This window comes from Bufo gargarizans, chromosome 6, assembly GCF_014858855.1.
Source record: "Bufo gargarizans isolate SCDJY-AF-19 chromosome 6, ASM1485885v1, whole genome shotgun sequence".
In the NCBI taxonomy this organism is placed as follows: domain Eukaryota; kingdom Metazoa; phylum Chordata; class Amphibia; order Anura; family Bufonidae; genus Bufo; species Bufo gargarizans.
The window spans coordinates 132,471,137-132,494,351 of record NC_058085.1 but is presented as its reverse complement, the minus strand read 5'-3'; the positions used below and the strand labels follow the sequence as shown (position 1 = coordinate 132,494,351).

The following is a 23,215-nucleotide window of genomic DNA, read 5'->3' as shown; positions in this document are numbered from 1 at the left end:
AATGTCAGCAGCAATGAAATACCACCAAATGAAAGCTCTATTAGTGAGAAGAAAAGGAGGTAAAATTAATTTGGGTGGTAAGTTGCATGACCGAGCAATAAACCGCTAAAGTTGTGGAGTGCCGATTTGTAAAAAAGGGCCTGGTCACTAGGGGGGTATAAACCTGTGGTCCTTAAGTGGTTAAAAACCAAGAGGACCGATGGTGAACTGTTGATGCATATATAAAGTGCAAGTGCATAAATTTTACCAGTTGGTCATCAATTAAAGGATATATAATATATTATATATCCTTTAATTGATGACCAACTGGTAAAATTTATGCACTTGCACTTTATATATGTATCAACAGTTCACCATCTATCCTCTTGGTTTTTAATGTGTATTGTAACCTGTGTCTATTGTCCTTTTGTGACCAGTGCTGATCATGTGTCCTTTTTTGTGATTTTCAAATAAATTATGTGATTTTTGGACTACTCTAGTATCACTCGATTTATTTGCATTATATTCATCTCACTCCTTATGGTCGGTTATATATATATTGTGATTAGGGGTGAGCCCTAAATTCTGTTTGGGCTATATATAGGCTTCTTACATTTATGTGTGGTACATGTGACAACAATCTCCCGTATTCTTCATGTGTCTGGGCTATGGGGTAGAGTGGTAAGACGAAAGCCTTTTCTTATGAAGAAAAACATCCAAGCCAGGCTACATTTTGCAAAAACACATCTGAAGTCTCCCAAAAGCATGTGGGAAAAGGTGTTATGGTCTGATGAAAGCAAGGTTGAACTTTTTGGCCATAATTCCAAAAGATATATTTGGCGCAAAAACAACACTGCACATCACCAAAAGAACACCATACCCACAGTGAAGCATGGTGGTGGCAGCATCATGATTTGGGGCTGTTTTTATTCAGCTGGAACTGGGGCCTTAGTTAAGCTAGAGGGAATTATGAACAGTTCCAAATACCAGTCAATATTGGAACAAAACCTTCAGGCTTCTGCTAGAAAGCTGAACATGAAGAGGAACGTCATCTTTCAGCATGACAACGACCCAAAGCATACATCCAAGTCAACAAAGGAATGACTTCACCAGAGTTTGCATGGCCCAGCCAGAGCCCAGACCTGAATCCGATTGAAAATCTGTGGGGTGATCTGAAGAGGGCTGTGCACAGGAGATGCCCTCACAATCTGACAGATTTGGAGTGTTTTTGATAAGAAGAGTGGGCAAATCTTGTCAAGTCAAAATGTGCCATGCTGATAGACTCATATCCAAAAATACTTTTTATATTTTTTCTTCCCTCTATCTAAAAGATTTCAGTTTGTTTTTCAATTGAGTGGTACAGTTTATAGGTCACATTAAAGGTGGAAAAAGTTCTGATGATTTATCTTTGTCTCATTTTTTTACAGCACAGAAACCTGACATTTTAACAGGGGTGTGTAGACTTTTTATATCCACTGTAGATGTATATTAGAAAATTTTAATGTCCTATTCTCCAAACAAAAAAATTTAATCATTAAAACCAAAATACTCCTTTAGGGCTCTGCACTAGACAAAACACAGTGTATCAATTTTACCTACAATGTTAAAGAATAACTCCCACAAAAAAAATGATTCTCTGACCTGCTAGAAAGGTACGTGAAGTAATCTATAATGAATGTAATTTTGTTCCCATGGCTGTATTTGTGAGTTATAACCTCCCTTCTGCTTCTCACATGTGTCATGTGACCACCAATCAGCCTCTCCAAATGACACAGCATCTTATGTATGGACAGGAAGTCAGTTTCTCTATGTATTCCTATTAAAGCCTCAATGTCAGTCTCATAGGAATGAATAGAGAACTAACTGACTTCCTGTCCTATGTCAGTTGGAGTGTCGGTCACATGACACAGCTGAAGATCAGAAGGTAGGTTATAACTCACAAATACAGACACTGGTGAGAATATTACTACAGATTACATCATTTACCTTTCTAACAGGTCAGAGAATACAATTTTTTTGCGGGAGTTCTACTTTAAGTGGCTGTATCTTATAATCAAAACAAATATAATACTATACAGGTGCCTATAGTCATCCATGGGGAAGCAGTATCTTTTGATATATATGTGCAAATAATGTAGTACCTTGATATTCATATTTACTGACAGTAACTTGGAGTAGGGTTTAAAGGGAATCTGTCACCTATATTTTGGACTATTATCTGCAGTAATACATGAGCAGTACTGCAGATAAGGACTCTAGATCACTATTTTGTATTGGCCTACTCATCCTCCCTGCCCCCGTCCCCCACCGTTGTGCTTGTGCTCAAAGCTGCATTACAATACATTGTCAGGACTGCCGTGCATGCCCACAGGAGTCCTCTCCCTCGCGTTAGCACAGCACACAGTCCTGACTGTGTATTTCAATGCAGCTTTGAGTGAACACAGCAGGGGAGCAGGGGGCAGTAGGAAAATTTAAAAGTCCAATGATTTGGACTCCTTATGTGTGGTACTACTCCTTTATTACTGCAGATTATAGTACAAGATTGCGGTGACAGATTCCCTTTAACTGTATGAATGACCCCTAAAACTCTTTGAGATGTTCTCTTTGTCAAATAGTTAAAGTCCTTTTTAGCTGTTTCTTAGCCATACCTCTTCCTTTCAAGAAAAGTAATTAACCAGTAGATAGTATATTCTGAAAATGGTTTCTTTATTTAGTAGCTTACTTTTGTAACTATTGACTGCATTCATACCACATACACTACAGTAGTAAAAACACAGTTTTCAGGATCCTTTCCAGTGCCACAAAGAAGCCGTCAGACCTCCATTTACCAGACAACTTCATTTCCTAGGAAAAAATAAGACACATAAAGCTTATAAAAATTGCAGCAGGGGTATCCTGTGTTATATATATTGTCTGTCATTGTAATCCTGCCTGTGATGATAATGAGATGACTGCTCAAAACTGAGATAAGGTAGTGTCAGCAGTGGCCATTGTAATATAGATATTGACATGAAAAATTAGATAAAAAATGATCATCAGAAAAAAAAACATTAAAATATGTTTAATATAAAAACTTGATTTAAACTTGAAAATGTGACCTTCCTCTTCCTTCAGAGGTCCTCAAGTCTATATAGAGGATCCATGGTGAGTTCAGTAGCTTTGGTTGGGTTCTTGAGTTGTTGCCTAGACATATACCGATCCTCACCAGGTACACACAGACTGAGGTATAAATCCCCAACAACAGACTATCTGTTTTAAAATGAAAATTCAGATACCATTACAAAGGTTGTCAGGATGTTCACATTATTAGAAGACGAGCTTAGGCTACTTTTACATTAGCATTTTAGTTTTCCGGTATTGAGATCCATCACCAGAAAAAAAAACGCTTCAGTTTTGTCCCTATTCATTGTCAATGGCGACAAAACTGAACAGAATGGAGTGCTCCAAAATGCATTTCGTTCCGTTTAGTTGCATTCCCAAACCAGAGAGCAAACCGCAACATGTTGTAGTTTGCTTTCCATCCTGGGATGCGGAGCAAGACGGATCCGGCATGACCCCCAATGCAAGTCAATTGCTACAATAGAAAACGGATTCGTCCTCCATTGACTTTCAGTGGTGTTCATGACGGATCCGTCTTGGCTATGTTAAAGATAATACGACCGGATCTGTTCATAACGGATGCAGATGGTTGTATTATCAGTAACGGAAGCGTTTTTGCTGTACCCTGCCGGATCCAGTAACGCTAGTGTGAAAGTAGCCTTAGGGTGGGTTCACATTAGCGTTATGGATTCTGTTATGGCTTTCCATTATAACATGGTTATAACGGAAAATAATGGAATCCATAAGACGGAAGTCAAAACAGAAACCTTTAAAAGGCATTCCGTTTTGATCCGTCATAATACTCTATGTCTATGGGCAGCATAACGGATCTGTCCTGGTTTCCAGGTGTCCAGTCCTGCATAATGGAAACGGGACGAATCCGTTATGCTGCCCATAGACTTGTATTATGACGGAATGCAAAACGGAAGCCTGTAAAAGGCATTCCGTTTTGCTTTCTGTCATAACAGAAGTCTATGGGGATCATAACGGATCCGTCCCGTTTCCGTTATGCATAACGGAAAAAAAAGTCCTGTCTTGCATAAAGGGAACCAGACAGATCCGTTATGATTCCCATAGACTTGTATTATGAAGGATCAAAACAGAATGCCTCTTAAAGGCTTCCGTTTTGACTTTCATCTTATGAATTTCGTTATTTTCTGTTATAACCATGTTATAACGGAAAGCCATAACAGAATCCATAACTCTGATGTGAACCCCCCCCTTAGTTGTCCTATACATGGATGCTAAAACTAAGAAAAAAATATATCATTTGCAGCATTGGTCATGATTTCCTCCTTTTTGTGTAGCCTACTTTGCTCCATGCCACAATTACCCCACTAAAAAATATTTTGTGCCAGGGGCATCTAATATGTCACCATCGACCAGTGCTACTGGTTAAACTATAGCTTTGGAGAAGGGGTGGGGTGTAGGCTGCTGTGCCTCTGACTGGGTGGCAGCTTGGAGTAGTGGAAACCTCCCGTCGCTCAGTCGGCAATGGGAGGCCAGACGAACAAACCACTTTCTCCCATGGCAAACCCACAACCCTTAAATGATATGGACACCTTTGATTTACATATATTTTGGGCTTAAAAATATTTAATGTTTTTTTTATCAAGATGTTTGCGCCATCTTAGTCTCCAGCTCCCATCTGGCCTCTTCTGAATGATCTTCGAAACTCTAAGATTTATAACCAAATTAAAGCTCAACTAGCCACAGGTCCAGGTCATATCCACAGACCCAGGCCACCAATAATAATGATGAGTTTTGGGTCACAGTTATATTGAGGCGCATGAATATATTTGCAGGGATCAGATTTCCATTTTGTCATATTATTGTGCATTCATATTTCATTGACCTGTATATATGGTATACAATGCACTCACACACTTAGGATTGTTGTCATCCTCTACATACCTTGTTGAGAAATTGTACAGGATCTGGAGGACATTCACTGCTGAGACAGTATGAGAGGTACATGAGCACTATCGCCTGACAAGTCCATTGGGGAGGTCCTCTGTCCAGTACGGATATTGAACATTGGCAGCGTTGAAAGGGGTCGAGGAACATCCCTGTTGGAAGCCATATGCCGAAGCTCTTCCGTATTGGAGAATATTGACTGTTGGTGAACTAGCTGGAGTCTGTGAAACACAATCAATCTCACATGATAAACAATACTGTGGTAAGAAACTAGATACCACACTATGGACACAGATGATTAGTGGTGCCATAAAAAGTGCTACCATTGATGAACATTGGTATGTAACAAGCCATCAGGGTAGGATTAAAGAAAATCTCTGTTAAGGAGAAAGAGTCTCCTCTGTCAGTTCTCTACCCACTCCCACACACCCCATGCAAAAATATTTCCAGCTCTAATGCCATGGACCAACACCCACCAAAGCGATATCGGGCACCAAGTATAGGAGTCTGGTTCTAAGTAACAGGGGAACAGCAAGGGTATCTGAAGGAGCATGTGTCCTGGGTGTTGGTTTCTGGGATATTATCAACAAACCATGATGCCCTGGCCAGGGTATCAAAATACATGGCTAGGGCAGAAAGCATTACCTTTGCCACAAGTGAAGGAAAGCCCAGCTATGACCCCCTTAGTTACCCAAATTTATTTGGGATCTGCCTAGCAAGCTAATTACTTGCAGGTATCATCCAATAAGGGTTTTTAAGTACCCTTTAATAACAGTAATGTGACCTGTCAGCAGCAGCTACTCTGCCTGTTGACAGTGTCCAGGAAGAAGTACAAAATGTTTTCTACACTACAAAAAGGAACTAAAATATAAAGAAAATCATAAAAAAGAAATACACCAGTTTTTATATTTGATGATCACGAAGACAATGGTAATCAAAGGTGGAGCCGTTCAATTAGGCTCGTAGCTATCACTACACTGCAGGGTATTTGGAGATCTGGTTCAAGAAAAAAAATTCATATTAACTGGGCAACAAACATAACACTTATCTAGTGATTTTTTTCTTATTTTTTTGACACGCTAATTCTCAGGCTTCTCTTCTGCAATTCAAAATGGCTGTAACTCTTCCACACACACTCTTCCACAATGTGCATCAGTAGTCTATAACACTTCCTACTGGCAGTGCTGGCCAATCCAAGTGCAGCAGGAAGTGTCTTGGGCTACTCAATTCATAGTATAAACCAAGTACTCTAATAAGCAGCGAGGCCATCTTGGATGACAGAAGAGGAGCTTGAGAATTAGCAGATCTGCAACTAAAAAGATAAAAATGAGGGGAGCATGTATGTGCCCTGTTCGTTCCCCAATTAATGTGATTTTTCTTCTTCTTCTTGAACAGGAGGCTCGCTTTAAGGTTATGGCAAAATACTATGCTGTACAATTTTAGTATTATGAGAATAGAGATATTACAGAAGACCTTTCACCACTCCTGACTGCTTATTTTAATTGCTAAATGCATTCCCCATGTAATAACAGTTCTGAAACATCTAGTCTTATGGCTCTATGTTGCTCCATTCCTTTATTATTTCTACTATAAGCTATGAATGAATTGCTATTAGCCTTCAGTAAGGGTACAGAGGGGAGGTAACCAATTGCAGGGGGTGTACCTGCACAGACTCACTCTATCCAATCAGTACTGCCATTTTCAGTCTGTGCAGGTGCACACCCCCAACTGGTTATGTAACACCCCAGAGTTGTGTTACTACACTTCTCTACCCCGATACTATCTGTTAAGAGCCTTTACATTTGTCATCAGATATTATTTTTCTCATGTCTTCACAACTGTGCATTTAAAACTATGCTAAATGTAAATTTCCTTGTAATTTTCCATGTTCACCAGCAGGTGGCAGGAATGGATTGGTAAGGAATTAGTTTCAGTTTAGTACATCTAAGCTGGAATGAATTATTCCAGCCTAGCTCCCCCTCTGTGGAGATGTGGACTGTCCCCACATCCTACACCTTGGGTGGAGAAGGAAGTAAGAGTCAGAGTGTGCCAGCCACCCCTGTTGGAGAAGGCTGTGTGATAGCCTTCAGGAGTCCCTGCATAAGGAAGAAAGCCAGGATCTTGTCTCGGCTGAGACATTGATCATAATACCCAGCCTGAGCCCTGCAGCCTCAGCTGGATGACAAGCAAGCAGACAATCTCCAGAATTCCAGGACGAAAGCATTCCCTGTTAGCCTATCTGTGAGTAAAGTTCAGAGACCTAGGAGAAGCCATATTCCTCCTCAGCGAGTCAGTCCCCATATAGCAGAATATAAAGAGAAGTGCAGAAGCTAAATTCCTGCCACAGTTATAGAGCTAACAAGCAGACATCTTTTCCTGCAAGCTCCTGATTTATAGGGCAGAAGATTCATTCCAGCCAACCATTGCCAAAACCTTCTGGGACCTAAGACCAAAGCTGTACATTGCTTGGATGAAAGTTATCTTCAGTAAAGACAAGTTTGAACTTCCCCTAAAGGTCTGGACATCAATTTGTGCAGCAAATTTATTGCATGTGAGCCAGGAGCCAGGAGTCCAGCCGTACCCAGGTAGGAGACACCGTTTACACAATTATCACCACCTACAGAGACATTAGAGGCCACTACACTACTCTGGCATTCCTAACCTGGGACGTGCGTTATAACACCTTGGGAGGGCCCTGTGATAGTACCCTGTGATAGTACCCTGTGTGCGCTGCAATTGGCATCACAAACAAAACTACAAACTAATTGTCTACCCGTTCCTGGTCACTGCAGTTACCTCCCCTCTGTGCTCTTACTGAAGGCTAATAGCATTTAATTCATAACTTCTAGTAGAAATAATAAAGGAATGGCACAACATAGAGACATAAGAACAGATGCTCCAGAATGGTTATTACATGTGGAATGCATGGAGCTATTAAAACAGACATGTCAGAAGCGGTGAAAGGTCCTCTTTAAGGAAGAAGACAAAAGTTCTGGCACTTACTCAGATGTCTCTGCATCTCTCTTTTCCCTTTAACAAAAAAATAAAATAAAAATAAAGATTACATTTCAATGCAATTAAAGAGATATAAAATGCAATAATAATCATAATCATGATACCCAGCACCCATTAGTGACCACTGTGATACGTCTGTTATAATATGATGATCCCCAGAACATTGTGATCATCATGAGGCCTAACATCTCATGAATGATCAACATCCAGGGTTGCCAACTGTCCAGAAATTTCTGGACAGTTCGTAAAAATAGGCAACTTCCTGTGTCCGTGAAAAAAATAGATGTGTCCATGATTTTTTTGAGGTTGGTGGGACCTGACTAGATTATTTTAATGGTAAATTACAATCATTTTACAGCTCACAGAAAATACTGGTAATGAGTTCTTATTAGTACATTGAGCTATAGATGTGTATTACTTATAATCTTAATCATTCATTATGGTTTTCTAATTTGTCTGCAAAAAATATTGTCCGTCTGTGATTTTGGGATACGTTGTCCAGAGAAAAGGTCAGTTCTGGTTGGCAACCCTGTCAACATCCCTACCACCACAATAATTATCATGATTCCTATTCCCTACCATCATTTACTACTCTCTTCACTTTTTCCAGGACTACTCTGTGTCTCCACTGTGATCCAGGCACTACCTCTTCCGTGAAGTAACAATGTCTCCTCAGTGTCCTAATCTCAGATTCTCGATGTCAGAGATGCTCTCCACCACTGTGTTCTGCAGAGTGATATGGGGAATGGCAAATTATGGTTGATGCTAAATGTTTTTTCCTGAACAGCCCAGACAACTGGACTTCAGTGATCACTCATGGTGGAATTAATTCATGTTATCGCTCATCCTAAGAACAGAGGTGTCATTACCCGCTCACACATTCTTAGTTTATTTTATTAGGAATGGCCAAACCCTTTTAGAACATTGTCCCAATTCACTTTGATCAACTGCACATAACCATTGCATTGTGTTTCTCGGTACTTACACCCCTTCCCTGCGGCAGCACATGATATAGGACAGCAGGGCGCACAGAAGGAAGGCGACGAGAATGGGGAGTAACATAGTCAGCAGGTAATCTGGGAAGTAGTCCGTTTCACCCAATTCATCAGAAGGAGGCTTAAACTCTTCATCCCATTCTAGGGGTTCAAAACTAAGAGGAGTAGGAGAGGATTCTGACTCATCGACCTGTGACATGACCAGCACAAATTCAAAGTTACTCAGATGATATTCCAGCTTCTGGATTATCAAACCTACAAGAATGCTTTACATTAACTTCTACTATCTTTATGCTTTTAAATTAGAGACCTTTTATAACTAGTTACAACTGCTGGAATTGCTGGACTGATGCTGGATTAAAGGAATTTTCTATGTTGTTCAAATATTCCTTTTCATCATGAATAATAAGAATTAATTCTGCCTCATAGCAAATATCTACATAAAAAAAGCAACCTCTTACAAAAAAACATCCATGCGGTGAACCTTTTACTGTACGATTGTGTGATTCTATGCCACCTGGTGGCCATCGCCAGTACTACACCTGTTACTCACCAAGGTCACATTGCACCAGTCTATTCTGAAGTCATTTGACAATAGCTCAGAACATAACACTGGTCTCTTTGCTTCTTTGCACTGCTGCCGGATCTGCGGCTTTTGGGTCTCATAAAGACACTCTGGGAAGGGGACAACAGATCCCACCTTTACAAACACCCTGTAAAGAAAGAAGTAGTTAGCCATCATAGAGGAAGATTTAACAAACTGGTGTAAAGTAGAACTGGCTCAGTTGCCCATAGCAACCAATCAGATTCCACCTTTCATTTTTCACAGCTCATTTGGAAAATGAAAGTTGGAATCTGATTGGTTGCTATGGGCAACTGAGCCAATTCTACTTTACACCAGTTTGATAAATGACCCCATTGTGTTTTCATCAATGTTTGAGTGGTGGGAAGATATGAGCGAATCGACTTCGGATGAAACTTTGTTCTAATACTGTACGGAGCAGGCGCTCCGTACAGTATTAAAATGTATTGGCTCCGATGAGCTGAAGTTATTGCTTCACGAAATCTCACTAGACTTTGCGCAATAACTTCATAAATAATTTCTACTGTAATAAACCATTTCCCGAACTCAGGTTCGGTTCTAAGGTACCTGTAAGGTCTATGGACAATCTGACCCTGGGTGTTTCCAAGTCACACATGCATGGGGCATAGCCACTTATGTGTGATAAGTGCGTGTCCCACATGTCTTCCGAACAGATAAATTGAGGTGGCCTCTTCTATTGGAGTTTAGCATAGCTCAGCTACATCCGTAGCATAGCTCAGCTACATCCGTAACTCCCATATACCTGAATGGAAAGAGCTGCACACATGAGCAGCCACCTCTACATTCATTCTCCATCCAACAGTGGCAGCCAGCGACCCCTTCACCAGGCAAGTCGGTGGACTGGGGACTTCAGATATGTGCGGGTCCCAGAGTTGGAACCTGCACCTACAGAATCACTTGTGGATCCAGTCCTGTGGGAATGCCATAATGAGGTGAGTTGGACATATCCCTTTAAGGGCTTATACTGTATTTCAGTTTTAATTATCACTTTCTGAATTCTCTTTGGCATTCCCAGCATTACCCTCAGTGTAATTAAACGCTTGGTAAAATAAAAGGAGTGTGGACTGATGTCGATGGCAATGACATTAATGACCGTTAATGCAGCATAGGATTACTTTCTGGGAAGGAGCGGGAACATTAATACCGCACAGATGTTGCAGGATTAAACGGATGTTTGAGGACGTAGAACCTCTGCTGTTTGGTAAAGAGGATTGGTCTCCAACCTGAGGCAACACTACAACTCCCAGCATGCCCCGACGGCCTTCAGCTGTAGTGTTGGAGCAGCTGGAGAGCCACTGGATGGAAACCATTGACCTAACAGTCTTAAAATGTTTTGGCTTTTAGAGTACTCTAGGTGGCGCCGCTGATTCATGATTTATAGCGATTTTAAACTAATATACAGTACATTAATTATGGCCTTATTTTTGGAATATTTCTCAGAATCCCACCTACCGTATACTCTGCCTTCTACAATCGGCGCTGCCATGGTTGCTAGTAGATGACCACCTTCTCTTTTTTTTAGGGTTGGATATCATCAGCTATCTCTCATATATAGGGGAAGGAGAATGCCTGTGTACATACGGCATCGGGTAGAACATGTAACAACTTTTTTCCTGTCAGAATCGCAAGGAATCCAAAATTTGTAACAGAGCCTGCAACTACCGGGTTCCATTTGTAAAGCTAGTGTCTGCCTATATCAGAGAGGGATCTTAGGGCCGTAGGAATCAGGTGTGACCGCTACTTCTACAACTACATCCCTGTTGTCAACGGAAATCATGGAAAGTGACAACAAAACTCTAATGCCCACCTCCAGCACGAGGATAACACAGGGCGATGTGCTACCACCCATCTTAGGTGCCGCACGAAGGTTACATTCACATGAGAAACAAGTGTTCTGCTCATTTGTCTGGTGATCAGCAGTACAGTTACATGGGCCAATTACCTGGAATGAGCTCTCATATGGACATTCATTCTTCATAATTGGCCCCATCCTCAGCCCCTGTGAAAGGGCCCTTACACTTGGTTAATTCAGAATACCCTTTTATAGCCTTATTCCGGGTGTAACTTCAGGTAATCCCAATATCCCTCTACCAATGAATGAAGGGTTAAACTTCATAGGCATTTTTTTTTTTTTTCAACAGTATATTTGGTGTCTAGGAAGCTGAGATATGAGGAACTGTTTGTCAGGTCCTCACACTATAGAACAGGTGAACAGTTATTATATACACTGCAAGATGAAGGGGCAAAAATTCTGATAGAAAACTCCACATATCTCAGCTTCCTGGACATCTTGATGTCCACCCAAGATGACATTTATGATGAGCTGTCGCTTTCTATACATACCCCTCTTTTAGTCCGGGCAGGGGCAGCGGCACTCTACCTCCTTTGTCCAGCGCGGAGGTGACATTAATGACAGAGAGTCTCTGAGTATTCCAAAGTTCCTGCAGAGGGACCTGAAAGTTGTGCCTGGCCTCTGGCGGGAGCATCTCTTCCACATCCACATTGTCAATCAAAAATTCGGCTTCATACAGTGGTGGCACATCTTAAGGAGGACAATTGTGAAGTTAAAACATTAAAGGAAAATATTCTACTTCTGTTCAAACCATCACCTGGATAGTGGATGGGGGAGCTCTGGGCCCATGTGAGGTACAGGGCTGGCTCTAGCTTTGTTAGAAAGAGGTTGTCAGGTACTATATGATGTTCATTATTTGTATCAGTCATGGCATGACCCCTTTAATATTGGAGAAGTAAAGAACAAGACAATGGTGCGAGGGTCAATAGTAGATGTCACATCGAGTGGTGGAGGTCAGGAAAATATGTTATTAGTAATTCCATTCAAACATGAAAAGCCATTTTCCTAATTTCAACCCCTTTTTGTTCATATGAGGCAATATTTCAGTATTTAGTGTAATCACCTCTAGTAGTTTAAAACATGTGAATTACTCAGCAGGGGGCGACAGTGAGCACAGCTGAAAGCTCCTGCTGGGGAGCAGAATATTAAATCGATGCTCTATCTTGAGTCATGATGGCAGTGAAAGTATTTATAAGAAGGTATTGTTTTTTTGTTTTTTAAAACCATTCAACTTTGGAATATACACTTTGGCTCTTCAAAGAACATCTCCACCCAAAAACTAAGCTAAACTACATATCACCATTCACAGAGTCATAATCAGAAGGATCTAGGAAGATGAGATCTGGTCCGCTGTACGCAGGGCTCTTGCACCAAACAACTTTAGTCATCCCTGCCTTTGTTAAGTAGTCACTATAGAGTCTCCTTCACTTTGAACTTCAGCAGGCACAAGGACAATTCAATCCACATGGCCTAAGGGCAGATGGATTTTCTGGTCACTAGCGAGATTAGAGAGCCATTACAAAGAGCAGCTGCCACTTTTTAAAAAAATCTGTGAAACCATATTTTAGATGGTCATGCATTCATTTAAATTGACACCATGTAATACCAGATTTTTCCTGTGGGGTTGCTGCAGGACAAAAAGGAGGTCTGGCAGAATTTCAACAGCCTGACCCATTACAGTCAACTGAGGACCAGCGTGTGATCACTTAGATAAAGAATTGTCCAGATGGGGTCAGCTCATTAAGCAGATCTGAAGCTCATGGCTCTCCCTACAGTGGCATATATCTCTGCTTCCTTCAGCAATAATTACCTGTTGGAGAAAGAATGTTGAAAATGATCTTCTCTCTAAGGGTTTCAAAGGTCTTCCGGTTGTATACTGTTAGCTGAAGTACAATTATTGAGAAAGATATCAGGAGGATTAGAAGATATGAAGGCAGCTACCACTATGAACGTAATTCCGGTACCTCTATGACATGCTTCCCAGGCTTGGTAGGGGATCCGTACAAATATGCACTGTGCCATGGGGAGCGCTGGGTGTAACGCAACCATCTGGGCAGGTCAGGGAATCCCACCAAATTAGCACGAAAGGAAACTGGGTAAGGTCGACCTGTTAATACAAAATACAGGAGTATGCCACTAATGCAATCACGTAGGGGCATTATATGACCACTGTGAATGGTCTCTGCCAGCAGTATAGTATCTTTTCTTATTAATAATGTCACTTGACCTCTGGATAGATCATCAGCTTCTGATCGGCGGTGGTCCGACACCCAGGACCCCCGCCGATCAGCTGTTTGAGAAGGCAGCGGCGCTCCAGCAGCGCTGCGGCCTTCTCACTGTTTACCGTCGGGCCGCCAGCCCACTGACGTCACGACTAGTATCAACTAGCGTGGGCGGGGCTAAGCTCTGTTCACTTGAATAGAGCTTAGCCGCACCCACGTAGTTGATACTAGTCGTGACGTCAGTGGGCCGGCGGTAAACAGTGAGAAACGGCTGATCGGCGGGGGTCCCGGGTGTCGGACCCCCACCGATCAGAAGCTGATGATCTATCCAGAGGATGGATCATCAGTTAAATGAAAGTGCAGAACCCCTTTAAAGTTACTTTTATTCAACCAGCAAGTATTTTTTTGATGGGAAATGACATAGGTGTCTCCCAAAAGACAATAGGACGATGTACAACAGGCATTATTGTGGGAAAAAAAACATTTGAGCAAAAAGTGTCCAGTCCAAAATTATTCCTACCCTTCACAAACTGTCACAGTCTGTGGGAAAATCAAAGGTTCTATATCATTCCAAATAGTCCAAGCTGTTCTAAAGCATCCTAATTACCCTGATTAATTGGGAACAGCTGTTTTAATCAACTCAACAGGTGAAAAACAGCAACTCTCTGCAGTTGGTTTGTGGACAGTCATGGCTAAGACAAAGGAGCTCAGTGAGGACCTGCTGATGCGCATTGTGGCTGCTCACAAGTCAGGAAAGGGCTACAAGGCCATTTCTAAATGTTTTCAAGTTCCAGTGGCTACAGTGCAAAGTATTATTAAAAAATACACGATGTTCCGCACTATGGAAAATCTCAGAGGAGGTGGTCGGAAGCCAAAAGTGACACCTGTGCTGGCCAGGAGGATAGTTAGAGAGGTGAAAAAGAATCCAAGGATCACCACCAAGGCCATCCTGGTGAATCTGGGCTCTGCTGGTGGCAATGTCTCAAGGCAGACAATCCAACGGACACTGCACACTGCTGGGTTCCACGGATGCAGACCAAGGAAGACGCCACTTCTCCAGATAAGGCACACAAAAGCTCGCTTGGCCTTTGCAAAAGCTCATCTGGACAAAGAAGAAGACTTCTGGTCTTCTGTGTTATGGTCAGATGAAACAAAAATTGAATTGTTTGGTCACAATGATGTTTCCTTCATTTGGCGTAGAAAAGGAGAAGCCTTAAACCCAAAGAACACCATCCCCACTGTCAAACATGGTAGTAGGAACCTAATGCTTTGGGGGTGTTTTTCAGCCAATGGACCAGGGAATCTAATCACAGTAAACGGCACCATCAAAAAAGAGCAAAACATGAGGATTCTCAACGACAACATCAGGCAGTCTGCAGAGAAACTTGGCCTTGGGCACCAATGGACATTTCAGCATGACAATGACCCAAAACACACAGCAAAAGTGGTGAAGAAATGGTTAGCAGACAACAACATTAACGTTTTGGAGTGGCCCAGCCAGAGTTCAGACTTGAATCCAATTGAGAATCTGTGGATTGAGCTAAAGATCAGGGTGATGGCAAGAAGACCCTCCAACCTGAAAGATTTGGAGCTCATTGCTAAAGATGAATGGGCAAAATACCTGGGGAGACATGCAAAAAGCTGGGCTGCAATTATAGGAAGCGTTTGATTGCTGTAATAGCCAATAAAGGCTTGTCTATTGCTTATTGAGAAGGGTATGAATAATTTTGGACTGGACACTTTTTGCTCAAATGTAAATAAAAGCTGAGAAATGTTTTTCTTTCCACAATAATGCCTCTTGTACATAGTTTTATTATCTTTTGGGAGACACCTATGTCATTTCCCGTCCAAAAATTACTTGCTGGTTGAATAAAAGTAACTTTAAGTCAAAATTTGCCAGGGGTATAAATAATTATGGGCAGCACTGTATGCAAATGAGCCTCTAGGAGCAATAGGGGTGTTGCCATTACACCTACATGCTCAGCTCTCCCTGCAACTGCTGGGCCCTTTGCACTTTGATTGACAGGATCAGGCATCATCATGTTTTCACTGCCTGGGCCTGTCAATCAAACAGAGAGCAGAATCTCTAGATGTAACGGCAACACCCCCGTTGCTCCTAGAGGTTCATTTGCATATTAAAACGTAATTACTCTCAGGAATATGGACATGTATGAACATGGGACCAACACAGATGCCTTCTGCTGCCAAGCGCAAGAAATATTATTTATATGGCGTTCTCTTAAAGTGGATGTCCAGTCTCTCGCATTGAAGATCTGCTGTATCCTGCATTAAGGTCTCTCTCTAGTGATATAGAAGTAAAGACTTAGGGAGACTAGAGCTCCCCCTATGTGCACTGAGAGCACACTAATCATCTGTTACTATAGTAACAAATGTAGTCACAGTATCTACTTTCTGGCAAGAGGTATCCACTTGCACTTTTCAGCTTGAACAGCAGATGGCGCATGTTTGATCTTGATGTTTCTGTATGAACAGTGCAGCACTGAGGATAAATATGGCATTTTTGAAGGCTGATCCTACCATAAAGAATTTCTGGTTAAACCCTAGCCCCTAACTTTGTTTTACAAATATATTGTCATTAAATGAATTGTTCATCTTATAATCATTTACTCCACCCATTATTTCCACACAATGACATGGCAGTATACCTTTAAATCATATAGCCACCTCTATGCACCATTTAAGACATTATACATGGACATAATCTACAAATATTAACATATATTATGCTGTTTAACTTATCTTATACTGGTCATGAGTTAAGGTTTGTAGTATACTCCAGTGCTGTATTCATAATTCTGCAGGCTTCACGGTTGAAATTTCACAGCAAGTCTTGCTCTGGTAATTTGCATTCTGGGAAATATAGTGGAGCCAATACTAATAGCAGCCACTCATGGGGGATTCTAGTCCTTTGGTGGATAGCTGGATTTGTAACCTACTATGGTAGTGAGGGGCAATTCCACTCCAAAGAGAGAGGAGCATGAGTGCCAATGCCAAGCGCTGCAGTCATGATTGAGAATTAATTTAGGCTGAATTTTAGCTGAATTCTGGCACCATATACGACAGTCTGTAAATCAACGGGCCCATTAACAGAATCAATGGTTCCATTAATAGAATACAAGCTACTGTAACCTGAAACTGCAGTAACGTGACAGAATAAAAGCTGCTGTAACCTGACAGGATACAAGCTGCTGTAACCTGACAGAATACAAGCTACTGTAACCTGACAGAATACAAGCTGCTGTAACCTGACAGAATACAAGCTGCTGTAACCTGACAGAATACAAGCTGCTGTAAACTAATTGCAGCTAATAATGCAATTTTTTAGCATATCTAAAGCAGATTTTTTTCAGTTAAAGGTATTGTCACAAACTTGCCTGTGCTGTCACGCCGGGAGAGACGCCCTGCGAGGCCACGCCCCCTTGTGATATGACAGCGTCCCTAGAGACAAAGCAATGCTTCATTTCTCTTCACAGCAGGTATGTGCTGGAGGATAACTATCAGTGCTTGATTATTAAACTGTTCTATTCCTGTATCTGACTAATGGAGCACAAACTCATGGACCTATCAGGTTCTGATCCTGGGACTCTATTTAAGCCCATTCCTGGCTATACACCTTTGCCAATGATAGCTTCACACTCCCTAGCTGTGCTTCTGGTTCTGTGTGCGTGGGAATTACTATTATTGCTACTGACCTCGACTTGCCTTTGACCACTCTCGGTTTCATGTGTTGGTACTGTGCTTCCCGTCTGGTTATAACTTTGGCTTGACTTTGTGACTACCCTCTGTCTGGCGATGACCAGTTGCGGACTTGCTGCCTAGGGCTTGCGCTGCAAGTAGGCAGGGAAAGCGGGAGGGGTGCACTGTCTGCGTGTTCCTGCCTAGTGTGGTTACAGGCATAGTCCACACTTTTCCTTAAAAAGGTCATCTGGCAATGAGCTGATAAGAGGACGCCCACTGATGAGACCCACAGCAATCAGCTGTAATCTGTATGGAAACCCATAAGCAAGTGTTCAGCGCCACCACAGGGGAAATGAAGCATTGCACAGTTCCAAATGAAATCAGCAGCTGCCCATGTTTCATCCATAGATCTGCTGAGTCTTCTACAGCAAGAGATTCTCTTTGTGGCTGTGCTATGCTCCGACTAAAAGGGTCTTGGCTGCCCTATTAAATTAGAATTCCCTTATAGGATAGATGGAAATGATATCTGTAAAGCAGACATCACCGTTAATAGTCTAGGAATCAGTGACTCACCAGATTTATTCAGAAAGAGCTGCTGGTAATCTTCCGTATCTAGCTTGTGGACAAATAAAGTGCCCACCGATGGGTAGACATTCTGATCACAGAGACAACCCAGGAGACACAGCCAGAGAGGTACTAAGAGGGAAGGAGAGCAATGTCAAATCGATTTACATGACATTTTACTTATAGTATATGCTGCAAGCCCCTGAGGAGCCAGAGTGGAGGACGGAGTGGTAGTGCCTCTGGCTGTAAAAGTCTATCACAGTTACACCATCGCTCGCCAGGGCACTGATAGGAGGCTGCACCCTTTCATCTCTCAGGGCACACCCTGATGTTAGGGCTGTTCTGCATGATGGTAGTTGGGGTGCCCCTGGTGTTGTGGTTTTTGGAGTGGGTGTAAGGCAGTAGATGTTGTAGCTGTGGCCTAGTATATTGTGTCAGGCCAGAGGTAGAAAACAAATATCTCTCTTTACTGAAGTGCAGAATGGGAGTAGTAGTACAGTCCAACAGTACCAAAACAAAGTTCCAACAATACATAGTGCAAAATCTGCCCAAATGAGTTTGTATGGATTTAAGCAAGGAAGGAAATGATTACACTCTTTCCTATTTATCTCCAGTCTATCCTGTCTACTGTATCTCTGTGGAGTCTGTGGCTGCCAGTATACAGGATCCACACTTGTAGGGGCTGTGTCAGAGTTGGTTAACTCCATCACTTCCATTGATAACCATATTGGTATGCATGACATTAAATAACCTGACAAACGTAGCCCCCAGCAAATGTACCCCTAGCAATTCAATCTAGGGCTCTGGCAGAAGACGCTGACCATTATCATCCATCTACAGAGTAAGGGATCACTCCTGAAGGTGGTCTCTTTGTTAATTCAATTCAACATATCTAAAATCCCATGAAAGTGACCTATGACAACTCTGATGGAGTATCATGCTGCAATTGACAGTGGAGTTAAGAGACTGTGAGCACATCTGCCTTAGGTGCTTCACCCATCACAAGTTTCTGGAAAGTGGAAAAGATCAAGCTGCTGCTGCTGAGAAATGAATCATAAGACATCTTGGAGACAATCTGAAAAAAGATGTGGGAGCATGAAATCAAGGTTCTGTGGCCAACGAGACCAAAACTGAGACTTCTGTCCATGATTGGTCTAAATGAAATCATGCCATGCTAAAACACATCATAAGCCAGGTAAAGCATTGTGGTGGCCTCCAATGTGGACTGGTAATGCTTCTCTGTAGCAGATCCTTGAAGGCTTGTGAAGTAAAAGGACAAGCTAATAGCGATCCATTCTATCTATCTATCGATCTAACTATCTCATATCTATCTCATATCTATCTCATATCTATCTCATATCTATCTCATATCTATCTATCTCATATCTATCTCATATCTATCTATCTCATATCTATCTATCTATTTATCTAATGCAGCATCTATCATTTTATAGATAAAAAAAATGGAAAGCTCCAGTAAATACCTCACTAGGTAGTATTTTAGAATATTTTTCTCTGTAAGATTAGATTGATCTCCTGTTTTGCATGATTTACTGTATAAAATTATTTATCCCTGAGATGCAAAAATATGCAGTTTATTTAGATAGACAATAGAAAGATTAGACACAGTAGACAGATAGATAGATAGATAGATAGATAGATAGATAGATATTAGATGGATAGATATAATATACAAATAAAGATAGATAGACACACAGACAGACAGACAGATAGATACTTCAGAACGTAAATTCTATGCACATTAGAAGTCACCAAGATGTTTAATGGCCTGTATAATAGCTCAGTACCTAGACTGATATATTTCACCTTGCACCATTGGTGTCATGGAACCTTCTGGTTTATATAAGCACAAGCAGGATTTGCCACTCGATGGACTGAATACATTTATAATAAAACTAGTCCATAAATAAGCTTTCATTCGCCCACACATGCGTCAATTTATTTTTATCTCATAGATATATATAGAGAGAGAGAGCTGTCACATCTGAGACTGGGTTAGATAAACATTACACAGGGGATAGACCGAAAGAGGGAATGATGAGGGGAGTGGGTGTTGAAGGACTAAAGAAGTTCAGAAGCAAGCTAAAGAAGGCTATGAAAAAATCAGAGGAAATGCAAACATAAGCAGAAAAAACACACAGAAAGTATAACACGCCACACAAATAACACACACTCAGTGTAGCTAGAACATGCCTGTCAGACGAGCCGCACTCCAAGATGCCATATCTGCCGTGACTGTGGAGGGGTCAGTCTTTAGAAGAGTGACAATGCCAGCTGGAAGGGGAGGAGAGACATAGGCGGCAGGTGACACATGGACAGTGGCATGCCTGGGCCTGGCCGTAGTATCCACAAGGCCCATTTGTCTAATATTTAGTAAGACGATGTCTACACTGCAAAAAGTTAAAATCTACAAAAGTCAGGGTAACTTTACGCTCTAGCATGCCATTAAAGGAAAGCACCGAATCAAAAGCGCACATATGATATTACACGGAAATTTATTAGTAGAACAAATGATACAACAAACAACATGTCACAGAATAAAGTAATTAGCATCAATACATGAAGGTACTATGACAGTATTAGTTCACCCTGGTTACTCAAGGCCGCATTGTCACATCTACATAGGGTGTGCTGTGCCAGTAATAATTATACACTAAAATCTTATAAAGTGCACCTATGTATCCATCTAGCTACAAATAATATTGCACAAGTCCCCCTAGAGGAAGCAAGGCGAAGCGCGCGTCGGGGTTGGTGTTCACTCCTGGCCTCTGGTCCGTATTGCTCTCTTGTGCTACTTTTTGCACTTATCATTCATTGGTGTTTGTTTTGTCCTTACCAAGGTATATGGGATAGAATTCCAACTTATCAGGTTAATTCCTGTTGGGATTTTTCTCTGTAAGGTTACAGTAGATACTGGTACTGCTACTTATGGGACTTGTGCAATATTATTTGTAGCTAGGTGGGTACATAGGTGCACTATATAAGATTTTAAGTGATATGTGTATAATCATTACTGGCACAGCATACCCTATGTAGATGTGACAATGCGGCCTTGAATGACCAGGGGGAACTAATACTGTCATAGTACCTTCATGTATTGCTGCTATTTATTTTATTCTGCTGATATGTTGTTTGTTGTATCATTTGTTCTATTAATAAATTTGTGTGTCATATCATATGTGCGTTTTTGATTTGGTGTTTTGCTATATATTTCCTCACATGTTGCAGTCCTCTTGGATTGCTATATTTGGTGGTTCTTATGCCATTAAAGGAGCAGCATGCTTTGAAAAATGCCGTTTTCCAATGCATCTTTGTTAGAAGGTGCCCTCAAAAACAGACTAATGACTGGTCGGTCAGAGTCCCAAAGATCAGCTATAGTCTACAGGGGAAGCTTGCAATAAGTGTCTCCCTACAGTGCATGCAGGTCTCTTTTCCATTCACTGCTATGGGACTTTTGAAAATAGCTGAATGAGAGCGCTTGGCTATTTTCGGAAGTCCCACAGCATTAAACAGAAAGAACCAAGCAGACTCAGCCTTCTCTCTATTCCCAGTGGTGCACGACAGTGCCTTGTTCTTGAGGAAGAAGAGGATCTTAGAAGTGTGACCCACACCCAGGGGTGGACTGGCTATAGACCCTACAGGGTAATTTCCCTGTGGGCCAATGCCCAGGTGGTCATCCTGAGCCCTCTTCATGGCCTGGATACATAATGATCTGATGCTCTCATCATTAATGCTAGGAGAATCAGGCACCTATGCACCTGGTCAGCAACCACAGGAGCCTCCTGAATCTAATGGTATCATCAACCTAAAGACTGTAATACAGTTGAATACTGTGGTGAGTGCCACAGTATTACAGGTGCATCTCAATAAATTAGGATATCATCAAAAAGTTAATTTATTTCAGTAATTCAATTCAAAATGTGAAACTCATGTATTCTAAAGATCCATTACACACACACAGTGATCTATTTCAGGTTTTTATTTATTTTAATGTTGATGATTATACCTTAACGCTAATGAAAACGTCAATATCTCATCAAATTAGAATATTATATAAGACCAATGAAGAAATTATTTTTAACACAGAAATATTGGCCTACTGAAAAGTATGTCCAGTTTATGCAGTCAATACTTCGGTCGGGGCTCCTTTTGCATGAATTACTGTCCAGGTTGCTTTCATGGCTGTCTTCAGCTTGTCTGCATTGTTGGGTCTGGTGTCTCTCATCTTCCTTTTGACAATACCCTATTGATTCTCTATGGATTTTAGGTTAGGCGAGTTTTCTGGCCAATCAAGCACAGTGATACCGTGGTTATTAAACCAGGTATTTGTACTTATGTGGGCAAGTGCCAAGTCCTGCTGGAAAGTGAACTCAGCATCTCCATAAAGCTTGTCAGCAGAGGGAAGCATGAAATGCTCAAAAATTTCCTAATAGACAGCAGCGCTGACTTTGGATTTAATATAATACAGTGGACCAACACCAGCAGATGACATGGCTTCCCAAGATATCAATGACTGTCGAAACTTCACACTAGACCTCATACAACTTGCATCATTTGGCTCTCCACTCTTCCTTCAGACTCTGGGACGTCCATTTTCATATGAAAATCAAAATGTACTTTCATCTGAAATCAGGACTTTTGGACCACTGAGCAACAGTACAGTCCATTTTCTCCTTAGCCCGGGTAAGACACTTTTAACATTGTCTCTCGGTCATGCGTGGCTTGACACAAGGAATGAAACAGTTGTAGCCCATGTCCTGAAAACATCTGTGTGTGGTGGCTCTTGAAGCAGTCCACTCTTTGTGAATGTCCCTCAAATTCTTGAATGACCTTAATAATATGCTTGGATACAGCACTCTGTGAACAGCTTTCTTAGCAATTACCTTTTGTGGTTTACCCACCTTGTGGAGGGTGTCAATGACCATCTTTTGGACAACTGTCAAGTCAGCAGTTTTCCCTATGATTGTGCAGCCTCTTGAACAAAAATGAGGGACAGGGGTGGTCTGAGAACTGAAAGTGGCCCTGGAAAAAAAAACTAAAAGTGGCCTCAAGGTGTAGACGAGTCCAAATTGACAGAAAGAGGGGAAACAAAAGTAGGCACGGCCAGCGCTAACCACAAGTAGGCAGGGAGAACAGAAGTAGGCAAAACCAACAACAGTGTGGTTCGGCACAAAACACCACTGCAGCAAAACCAAATATCACAGTGCAGCATAAAATATTGCTCTATGACCATACTGAGGAAAGTGAT

At 41.6% G+C, this 23,215-nt stretch overlaps 1 protein-coding gene across 1 annotated transcript; it reads right to left on the bottom strand.

Moving 5' to 3' along the window:
* Window positions 1-2,661: 2,661 nt before the first annotated feature.
* SGCA (sarcoglycan alpha) lies at window positions 2,662-20,263 on the bottom strand. The gene is made up of 10 exons (XM_044297362.1): window positions 20,161-20,263; window positions 17,956-18,078; window positions 13,426-13,568; window positions 13,272-13,344; window positions 11,953-12,151; window positions 9,559-9,718; window positions 8,996-9,195; window positions 7,999-8,025; window positions 4,993-5,216; window positions 2,662-2,823 (listed from the first exon to the last, which is right to left on the bottom strand). Exons 1-9 carry the CDS (start codon window positions 20,189-20,191, stop codon window positions 5,027-5,029), a joined length of 1,146 nt encoding a protein of 381 aa, XP_044153297.1. The 5' UTR covers window positions 20,192-20,263; the 3' UTR covers window positions 2,662-2,823; window positions 4,993-5,026.
* Between the last annotated feature and the right edge of the window lie 2,952 nt (window positions 20,264-23,215).